The sequence below is a fragment of the Coturnix japonica genome, chromosome 3 (genome assembly GCF_001577835.2).
Source record: "Coturnix japonica isolate 7356 chromosome 3, Coturnix japonica 2.1, whole genome shotgun sequence".
Classification (NCBI taxonomy): Eukaryota; Metazoa; Chordata; class Aves; order Galliformes; family Phasianidae; genus Coturnix; species Coturnix japonica.
The window spans coordinates 16,445,239-16,456,275 of NC_029518.1; the positions used below are offsets into that span (position 1 = coordinate 16,445,239).

The 11,037-nt window shown below is 43.0% G+C and overlaps 1 protein-coding gene across 1 annotated transcript; it reads left to right on the forward strand.

Moving 5' to 3' along the window:
• The first annotated feature begins 265 nt into the window (after positions 1-265).
• SLC30A10 (solute carrier family 30 member 10) lies at positions 266-10,141 on the forward strand. Its single transcript, XM_015857279.2, has 4 exons — positions 266-821; positions 1,032-1,115; positions 4,386-4,625; positions 5,355-10,141. The coding sequence occupies exons 1-4, from the start codon at positions 332-334 to the stop codon at positions 5,828-5,830; spliced, it is 1,290 nt and encodes a 429-aa protein (XP_015712765.1). The 5' UTR covers positions 266-331; the 3' UTR covers positions 5,831-10,141.
• The last annotated feature ends 896 nt before the right edge of the window (positions 10,142-11,037 follow it).

Here is an 11,037-nt window from a genome sequence, read left to right on the forward strand (position 1 = left end):
CCCCCTTGTCCTATTACTATCAGCCCACATCAAAAGTCGGTCCGCCTACTGTTTGTAAGTTCCCTATAAGCACAAGAAGGCTGCAGTGAGGTCTCCCTGTTGCCTTCTCTTCTCTTCCCCGCCGTGACCCCCACCCCATATCGGGGCAGCTCGGGGTCCCCCGGTTGCCACCTCCCCACGGCTCGGCCCCATCGCGGCGCTCCCCCAGCCCGGCGGGGCGGAGCGGGGCGGCGGGCGGTGCCGGGTGCGGGGCGGTGCCTGGCGGCGTTAAGGGCCGGCGGAGGCCGCGGCGGCGCTCCTAGCGCGGAGAGGGGCGCCGGTGTCCGCCGCCATGGGGCGGTACTCGGGGAAGACGTGCCGCCTCATCTTCATGCTGGTGCTGACCACCGGCTTCTTCGCTGCCGAGCTGGTGTCGGGCTATATGGGCAACTCCATCGCGCTGGTGTCCGACTCGTTCAACATGCTGTCGGACCTCATCTCGCTCTGCGTGGGGCTGTCCACCGGGCGCATCGCCCGCCGCTCCCGACGCGGCCCTCGAGCCACCTACGGCTACAGCCGGGCGGAGGCGGTGGGGGCTCTCAGCAACGCCGTCTTCCTCACCGCCCTCTGCTTCACCATCTTCGTGGAAGCCGTACTGCGCCTCGCCCGGCCCGAGCGCATCGACGACGCCCAACTGGTGCTCATCGTCGGTGCCCTGGGCCTGGCCGTCAACCTAGTGGGGCTGCTCGTCTTCCAGAACTGGGCTTCTTGCTGCCGTCGTCGCCGCCCCAAGACCCCGACAGGGCGGGCGGTCGGGCCGTCGGACGGCACAGCCGAAGCAGGTGCCTCTCGGCTGCACCCCGCTCTCCCTGTCCCTTTGTCCCCTACACCCCCGGTCCCGTGCCCGTCTCACCTTGTACTTTGTGCTGGGGGAGGGAGATCTGGGGCTGTGCTTGTCGTTTCCTTCTGAAAAGAACTTGGTTGTGAGAAGGTTGATGTTTTTTCTGTTTGTAGAACTTATACACAACACAGCGTTTCTTCTTTGAATGCAGGTGAATCACCTAATGACCAAAAAAGCCCTGAGGAGGGGTCTGGGAGAAAAGTAGAGAAAAAGTCCGAAGCTTTGAACATCAGAGGTATGGTAAATAATGCTAAATAATGCTATCCTAACGTTCAGCACTTGCAGGCTTCCATTTAATTTCTTTTTTCCCCCTGTGTATCAGTATGAAATGCAGCCCAGGAATCTTCTGGTTGGCATGAAGGTCTTAGCTGTGTGTGATAACGGGGTGACAGTGGTTGATGTGATGCTGCCTTGGCTCTGAGCGATTGTGCTGTGATTCTTTTGATGTCTGCTGCTGAGCTGTGATTCTGTCAGACACAGGGTTTGCATTCTGGGTGGTGCTGTGTGGAGCCTGGAGTTGGACTCTGTGACCTTGGTCTTTTGACCCTTCTAGCTCAAGGTATTCAGTGGTTCTGTCATCCTGACTTTTTGGAATGGAGGCAGAACTCCTCACACTGAGCATAAGCTGCTAGAGACCATATAGGAAGGTCAAGCGAGCATCCACGAGGCTTTTCTTTGAAGCCACTGCGTGACTAGTTGAGCAGTTTTCAACTTCTAAATGCTTTTGGGCAGATAAAAGAATTTATTTAAATCCTGTTGTTAATAATCCCAAGGTTTGCAGTCAATATGAGGAGAAAGGTGCTGAAACTGGTTGCTCTGCATGTGTTTTTCTAGGTCCTTGAACTGTGAACCTCTCCCTGAGAGGCTGGGGCAGAGTCAGCCCCCTCTGTGCCATGTTTTGGCAGCTCTCTTGTTATCTGCAGAGAGAAACGTTATGGATATTTCTAGGGATAAATTAGCCAAGACCCTTTGTATGTTTGTTCATATGCAAACGTATTCAGATGCCTGTTTCTCACAGGACTCGGAGTAGTATATTTCATAATGACCTGTCCCTCAAGGAGAGGGCTGCTGCAAAGATGAAGTCATGTTTCCCATGGTCACTTATCAGCATCTGAAGAGGTGTGATGTTCTTCTAGAGCCATGTGGATTAATTGACATCACATGGTTTCTGCCAGAGCGTCTGTCATGGCAGCTGACAATGTGTCTGTCCTTCAAATGTGTTTTCAGTGTTATGCAAATATGTGTGTAGGGGAGGACACCTGGCAAACTACACCACGTGCTGGAGGAATGTTTGCCTGAATAGCTAGACATAAGCACTGCTGGATTTTATGGTGTTAGAGTGCTAAGTACTGGAGCAGACTGTCATCTTCGGGGGCGGAGAAGAGGAGAATAAGAAAATAGCGGGTGTATTTCAGGGAAGTCTTTGCTTATCTGAACAACAGTGCTTCAGTATTCTGATACTGGAAAGTGTCAAAATGTCTGAAGGATGAGGAGGGTTTGTATCTGTTATTTTAAGATACAAGTGATTGATTTGTAGAAAGAGAATCATTCAAAAGTAGATTTTGTTTTGCTGCTGTAAGTTAGTTAATATAGCTACAACCACTTGGTAGAAAGCTTGTATGTTGTAGAGTCGGGGCCTGCTTGAAAAACATGGCTGGGCAGAATGGGTTGACAGAGCAGTGGCTGTAAAAATGGTAGGAATAGGAGTCCAGATATTCTGCATAGCTGGATTAATTACTACAGTCTACATTAATTCCTTTTTACATCTTGAGCTTATGCAGAGTAGCTCAGACTTTGCCACACAAGCTGCTGGGAGGTGTTTTACCTGTAGATTCATTATATCAACTCTATTTAATAAAAAATCATTTTCTACTTTATAGCCATAGCATTGGTGGCCTGTGGAAGTGGGCTCATTGTTTGATACATAACCAAGCCCTTTGTATTAATCATGTTAACTCTGCCTTTCAGTTCAATAAGGATTTTCCAAACTCCACACACTCAATTCTAATACATCAGTAATATATCAGAATTGATGTGCTTACTTTATTTCTCAATTCAAAACTTGCTTTTTGAAAGGCTTTCTTATTCCTTTGGAGCTCAGCTCTCTTGTTAGTTGCTGTAGAAATTGCATCCTGCCTATCCCTCTTGTTCGTGCAGCAGCTGAGGGCACACACTGAATCCAGATTATTTTATAAATGAAAGAGGAAACACTGCAACACTGTTAGGGCCAGTAAAACCGTGTGGGAGTTTGCCAAATGGGGCACAGCACTCGCTGACTCCAACAGAAAGAGCTGGATGCAGTGCGAGTTTTACTTCCTTATCTTATCCCATTGATTCCAAGGAACTTCAATGACTATTGCCTGCATTCCCCATGCAGAGGGTCTGTCTTTCTGCCCAGAGCTGGCATGAAGCAGCAGTATGAACATGGTTCTAGCTCTAAATCCCCCCTAGCCCCCAGTGCCCAGCATCCTGAGAGCCTGAACTCTAAGTTGTGTTTTAGAAGAGTTTCATAGGAGGGCTTTGCAGCTTCTCTAGCCTGGAGGGAAGGAGTACATTGGATAGTAGCTTTGGAAGGCCCTTGTATAAGGGGTATTAAAAGGAATTTACCTGTTTTGTTCTGTCACTTGCTGTGAATAAAAAGTATAGTCAAAGAAATCAAGATCGTATTTAGTGATGCTACAGATTAGGCGTGGGTTGGAATGAAGTCTTGAGTCTGAATAGTAAAGACTGAGGAAAAATAGAGTGTTTCATAATAATGACAAGAGGAGGCAAGATTGAATAATGAGAAAAATGAAGCACAAAAGAAGTTCTTACAGTACTGTAACACTGTAGCAAGAACATTGCTTTGGTCATTACACTTGAATCACAGCTGAAAGTGCTGTTACAACAGCCTGTTTGTCTTCACCTTGAGTGCAGCCACCTGATGAACCAGGTTCTGATCTTTTCTTGAGTCTGAGGGCTAATGGTGTTTGTAGGACAAGGTTTTAAACTAGTAATTGAGTTTGATCAAAACGACCAGGAGTGTGGGGGTCACTTAAAACCATAAGAATGGATACTGTGTAGTTTTCACGTTGGTGATTTTTTTAGGGGTTTCAACAGAGTGGTAGAAACTGATGGAGGAGAGTAATTATAACTTTCTGGGTGTGGTCTCTGGTAATTTAGCTTCCAGGGTAGAACTGGTAGGGTTTAGTCATCAACTTTGAATTGAGATTTGAGATTGTATGTGCCAGGATCTCTAAATAATCTGCAGGCATTTAGGCAAAGACACATTATGTTGCCATGGTATTGCAGTCAAACTACGGTTGCTAGCGTGCCCTAGTAATGCATCCCATTTAGAGAGCTGTGTTTCAGAGTCAGTATTTTCCTTGCTGTGTTCTCAAAGCTGTTACTGAAAACGCCAGCTGTGACATGAATGCTTGGAATATTGCATTTATTTATATTATTTATTTGTTTTTCATGGGGTTGGGAGAAGAAAAAGACTAATGGAAGCTGTCATTTATTTCAGGTGTTCTTTTGCACGTTATGGGGGATGCACTTGGATCTGTTGTTGTGGTAGTTGCTGCTACAATCTTCCACGTGCTTCCTCTGGAGGCTAATGCTCCCTGTAACTGGCAGTGCTACATCGATCCAAGCCTGACAATAATTATGGTGTTCATAATCTTGTCTTCAGCATTCCCGCTCATCAAAGAAACCTCAATTATTTTGTTGCAGATGGTTCCCAAAGGTGTTAATATGCAACTACTGAGTAAGTCGCATTTGTTGTTGAAATGCTATTGATTTTAATGATGTATTTCAATGCATATGTTATTTCAGGAATGACATGTTTGGATTTACTCGTAATAGTTCTAAATTCTCCAGAACTGTGAAATACTCGCATGCCTGTATCTTAGCAACGTGTCTCAAATCTCTGTGGATTAGTTAAAGCGTGTATTTTGAGAATGTGGTACTCCAACAATACATCAGAAATACCCAGTCTTGAGCTGCTAATACTTTTTGTGGAGTGACTGTGAAAGAAGCTGCATTGAGTTATAGTATCTCCCAAACCTGCAGCAGCGTCTTCTGAAAGGCTTCCAAAACAACTTAGAAAATACCTATAAGTTTGCTTACTTCTGTAGTTCTCTGGTGCTGTTTACACTGGTTAGTTGTAGTCTAGTGGGTCTTTTTGGAATTCCACATGCTCAGGATTAAACAAATCAGAATATATGGGCCTTGGCCAAGGAAGTGCTGCTCCAGCACTGCTGATACAAACTGAAGATAAATGGCCCCTGGGCAGAGATGGACCTCAAAAGAAGGCAAAGGCCTGTTTTATGTGTTCACCCAGTGTTTGTGAACCAAAGGCAGTGGGTAGGAGATGTCTTTCAAAGAGCTGTACTTAAGAAAATACTGCTCAGAGTCTGCTGCTTTTGGATTAGGTTCTCAATGAGAAGTAGCCAGCACACCAGACATTCTAACACCTTTCTCTTATGTTTTCCAGCTGACAGGCTAGCTCGCATCCCAGGGGTTAGCAGCCTTCATGAGGTGCATGTATGGGAGCTTGCGGGTGGCAAGAACATTGCTACTCTTCATGTCAAGTGCCAAACCCCTACTGATTACCAAGATGCTGCTTATAAAATACGGAAGGTTTTCCACGAAGCAGGAATCCACTCTGTGACCATCCAGCCCGAGTACATTGACCACAAGACCTCCAATCTCCTGTGCAGCTCACCTTGCATCTCAAAAGCTTGTGACTCTCAGCTCTGCTGCAGTCAACAGGAGGCACCGCTGGCTAAAACTAATGGCTACACTGAAAAAAATGATAGCTGCCTTTCTGCACAGCGTAAAGACAATGGTTCAAGTAAAAGTGATGTTGAAATCCGTATTGACTCCCCACTGACAGAGAATGGTGTTAAAGACATGAAAAATGGCGAAGTGTCTGATGACAAGTCACAATTGAGCAGTACACGATTTTAAACCATTCTGTCCACCCTGCAAAATGTTTTCATAGAATAAAGGTGTCCAGGCAGGAAAGTGTGCCAGCAGTGGTTGTAGCTGAAGGTGGTACGGCAAAAAGATTTCTGTGCTTTAGCTGTAAACCAAAATACACCTAAAAAGTGTGTATCTGAGATGAGGCTTCATATTTCCATAAGAGGTGTTGTGTTCATCTAAGATTTTTTTTCTTTCTGATACAGCCTAGCACAGTTCCTTATCAAACCGTGTGCTTGTTCCTATTGCTTGAGTGGGCGAGGTGTATTGCTGTCTACCCTGATGCTTGCAGTGTATGGCCAGTACCACTGGGAATGAAAGCGAGCTGCTTCCTGAGAGCTCTGTAGCAAATTAATGATTGTGCTGGGCTGGAGTACTGTATGTTTATAATGGACTTAAATAGAGATGTTTTACTGATCCTCAGAACCAACTTTGCATAGCCAGTAACTTGTGAACTTCTGAAGCTTGTGAATGCAACTAAGGGTGTCTGACTGATGGAAGGGAGAGCACTCAGGAATAATTGGCTTGCATTATTTTCTTGAATCCTGTGCTTAGGGGCAGAGCCGGAGATGGACTTGCTTCTGTACTAATAATACTGGAACCTTAGGCTAATCACAGATACCCAATGCTAAAGGACGTGCGTTATGTCATGAAAGTAAGGAATTAGCCTTGTCGGTATTGATTCTAGCAAATGAAAATGCAAGCAATCATCCAATTAACTTTTGATCTAGTTCATTGTTGTGATTACACAACTCGGTTCTTACCCCTGCTCCTCCCTCCCAGATGACAGAAGCTAAAGCAGACATGATGTTATTGTGGGGAACAATTGTGGTATATTTAATTCTAGCATCTGTCCTTATCCTTGCTGAATAAATAAGCTAGTACATCTATTATGAATAGTTAAAATGCTGCAATTCTATTATTGAGACAATATTTTATTTTCATTGAGAAATTCCATTTGAAGTTTTATAAAACAGTGTTACCACTTAGAGGGACCTTTTTAATATTAAAAACAAACAAACAAAAACCAAACAAACTGGGAGGTTTTCCTATTTTTGTCCTAATTATTAGTTGATTTATTGGAAAAATCTAAACCCTCCCCCTGCCCAGAGGTGCATGTTGAAGACGCCCAGTCATCAAATGTTGGATTTTGGTCAGGTCTGCTCTCCAGCTTTTTGGGAGAGGGGGACTCACTACATAATCTACGCTGAGTGCAGTTCTTAGCCTTCAGAAGCTTTCAAATACATTTTTTGCAATTGAAAGCAGCTTTTCAGTGCTCCTTGTGGCCTGGACAGGCTATTTAGGTAACTATTCATGGAGACACCTTTATGAAATAGTGGTGTCTTTAACTCAGGGACAACTTAGTAGAAAGGGCAAATCAATTTCCTGCTGGGCTGGAGAAATACCAGCCTTGCAAAGGCTGGCTTGGAAGCAGACAACTCCTTAATAAGGATGATTACATTAAATCAATGAATATTCAAACACACAGCAGGGTATTTTGCTGCTTGGAAAATTGTGTTTACTGGAGCAGTGTGATAACAGTTTAATAGCAGCACTTCCACATTTGTATTTACCCTTCTTGAGCAGTTCCTGGATGAATTAAAGTATTTATAGCCTTTTATGATAGGTTTTCATTATAAAAAATGAAGTATATCCTAATACCATTACAGACTTGATCCTCTGTTCTGTTTGATCCCATTGGCAAGATTTTGCTTTGCAGCTCTTGCACATATTGATGAAAATCAGGAAGCATTTCAAGAACTGCTCTGTCCTTTGAGAGCATGAGGAGTGAAGTAAGACAGCCCTTACTTCAGGTTTCTTGTCCTCATTTTCACCTGTGATGAGGTTTAAGTGGAGGGGCTTAGATCTTAATAACAAATATATAGATTTATTTTCTGGAACTGGAGTAGAAGGCTCCCAAAATATTGACAGAATCCGGGCAGGAATGTACAACTTTAAAACAAGCACGCTTTCTTAATTATGCATTTGTCTCTTAAATCAGGTAATCTTTTTATATACGCATTTTATTGAATGGTTTAAGGGGTGGAGTGTCAGTATTGTTTTACTCTGGAATTAGAGAAAATGAGTATGTATAATGTTGGGCATTTGATGAAATGGACCATCTTTTTCTTCATCTTTCCAGTGTTTATTGAAACAGTGGTTATGTATTTTTTATGTTTTTGAAGTGTTGTAACTTGAAAATACAATGAAGTAACATTCTTAAACAATTTTTCTTGTCTGGTTGAATGTACTGTGAATAAATAGGAAACTACCAAGGACTGTAGAAATCTTCAGGTCTAGAAAACAAGCAGATCAAAAAACACAAACAGTTTTATTAGCAAGCAAAGCCAACAGAGCTATGAGAGTGATGAAATGAACCTTGTTCTTCCATGCAGGGGCTGTCAGGGTACCCAGGAAAGGTTTTTGACCTGATACCCTTGCTTTCCTTTCAGCTCAGCAACAAAATACTTTCCTCCTGTTTTAAACCTGTGATAGCTACGCTCTGCTGGGTGGTCCCTCTCTATTTTGATAAATGACATCATTCCAATCAGTGTGTATTTTGTATTGGCTAATTTCCCTTAATTTCTTGGTGTTCCAATTCTCTTGAATTATGCTTACCTCATTTTGAAGTACAATATACTTCAGTATTTGCACTTATTTATGGGCACTTGTTCTAAATTCAGCATTGTAGCATGTTGTGTTGTCATAAATTCTCCTTTCTGTCCTCTTTAACTTAATTGCTTTATTTCTCCCTCCAATTCAGTGAGGGAAAAATTCTGACTTCTGCGAATTGATTGCACAACCCTTTTCTCTCCAAGTACTCCTTTCTGAGCGCACCATTACAGTACTGTTTCCCTTGCAGTGTTTTTGTGTTTTTTTTTTTCCTCCTCCCAACCTTTCCATCACTGCCCTTAGCTAAGGAGGTAATTTTCAAACAGGTATTCATGTTATGTGTCCCTCTGATCCATGGCCATACGTGTGACCTAGTTGTAGGGCAACAGGACATTTGCTAGCCTTGGCAATGGTTCTGGAGAAAAAGTTAAATCTGGAACGAATTCACACAGTGTTGAATGCAAAGGCAATTGGCTGTCCTTCGTCAGTCATGAGCTTTGTTTGAAGGGAATTCAAGTTTTTGTCACCTTGTCATATGCTGATCTTTTATCAAACCATGTACATTCAATTACAGCTCTCCCAACTGCAAATCTTGCCTTTGCTCTTCTGTGTCAAGAAAAATAATGTGGGCTTTTTTTTTTTTTTTTTTAATTTAGCAGTATTGTTCTTGTGTTTTTTTTGTTTTCTTATTTGTTTTTAAACCAAGTTTTCAGTCACTTTTCTGTTCTTTGAGATCTTTTTTTGGACTTGTAACTAAAACATTTTTTTCTTCCCCTTTTAATGTTCATATTTATTCTTTACAATAAAAGTAGATCAATTTTGCTATCCTTCTGGTCATGAGCACGTACCTATAATATGATTTAAAATACCTCTTTTATGTACTGGTTTGATTTTTGCATTTCGTTTTATTCAAGTTCTCACCCCCTTTGGTTTTGTTGTGTGACTTTATCATTACAAACAGATTGTTGACCTTGTTTAGTTCTTCTCATGCTTTCCCTTTTTCCTGCTCTACTTTAATGCTTTCCTTCCTGAATGTTCTCTTTTATTCTGAATCTGAGGTCTATGGATGGATGGTTTGATATAAGCTGTTCAAAGGAGCGTTTCATGTCCTTTGGTCTGAGTAGAAGTCTGTTGTCTAATGAGTCATCTGACTGAGATTGTATTTAAATTCCCCTGTGCTCCACTTGAAACATCTTTTTAAAGAAAGTTGGTTTCTGAACCTGAGAAGGTATAATGAAATCAGAGGTGTTCATTAGTCTGTCATTAACAGCTTAGGGGAAAACTTGGATCTCTCATTAGAAAGTGAGTAGAGGGGATGATTCTGAAAAGGTAATCTGAGCACTATGAAGATTTCTATAGGTTTTTCTTATTCTGCTGTACAGTGGAAATGCTTTGTGTTAAATACTTTATTTAAATGGTGATACCTTGGTTTGAGGATGTCACTGTACGAAGTTGTTACACTTATGGAGTTATGTTGCTTAAAACTTCTTCCAGTTTTTCTGCTCATGATGTGATTTAAATCATGTGCCAAAATATAATCTCCATGATTGCCTAACCAATGAGTTGCAAATCTTGCTATGGTTTTATTAACTGTTAGAGGAAAACTGAAAGTTTGATGTACAGTTATATTTTTTCCCAAAATGAAGTTTGAATGTGTTGTAAATAAAGTGCATTTTTAAATAAACCCGTTGTTCTGCTTAATTTATGGTCATGATGGAAAGCTGCTGTCAATTTGGGGTATGCTGAGACCTTTGAGTAAAGTTTCCTCCTAACCCACAAGCTTATTAATGTAAATTACCAAGCTGAGTGGTGTGGTTGGGCACAATGGAAGGAAGGAGTGCCTTTCAGAAGGACCTCAAAAGACTTGAAAGGTAGGTTCAGGTGAACCTAATGAGGTTCAACACAGAAAAATACAAGGTTTTGAACTTGGGCTGGAGGAATCCCAGATATTTATATGGACTGGAAGGAGCAGTTTCTTGACAGCACCTCTGCAGAGGAGGACCTGGGGGCCCTGGTGGGTGAGAAACTTAACATGAGCCAGCAGTGTGCTCTTGCAGCTTGGAAAGCAAATGGTATCCTGGGCTCCATCAAGAGAGGGGTGGCCAGCAGGGACAGGGAGGTGACTGTCTGTCTCTACTCTGCTCTTGTGAGGCCCCATCTGGAGTACTGTGTCCAGGTATGGAGCCTTCAGTACAAGAAAGATAGAGAGCTGTTGGAAAGGGTCCAGAGGAGGGCCACAAAGATGACTGGGGGTCTGGAGCACCTCCCCTATGAAGATAGGCTGAGGGAGCTGGGCTCAGCTCATTGCAGCCTTTCAATATCTGAAGGGAGCCTAAGCAGGGGGGAGTAAGCTCTTTGAAAGGGTGGGTAACAGCAGAACAAGGGGAAAAGGTTTTAAGTTGAAGGAGGGAAGATTTAGGTTGGATGTTAGGGGGAAGTTCTTTACTATGAGTATGGTGAGGTGTTGGAACAGGCTGCTCAGAGAGGTTGTGGATGCCCCATCCCTGGAGGTGTTCAAGGCCAGGTTGGACGGGGCCATGGGCAACCTGGTCTAGTAAATTGGGAGGTTGGTGGCCCTGACT

Bases quoted from the DNA above. Each gene is read 5' to 3' on its own strand.
- SLC30A10 (XM_015857279.2), top strand. From the start codon at position 332: ATGGGGCGGTACTCGGGGAAGACGTGCCGCCTCATCTTCATGCTGGTG. The intron at 1,116-4,385 runs GTATGGTAAATA...CATTTATTTCAG, and splicing joins CGAAGCTTTGAACATCAGAG to GTGTTCTTTTGCACGTTATG. The intron at 4,626-5,354 runs GTAAGTCGCATT...TATGTTTTCCAG, and splicing joins TGTTAATATGCAACTACTGA to CTGACAGGCTAGCTCGCATC.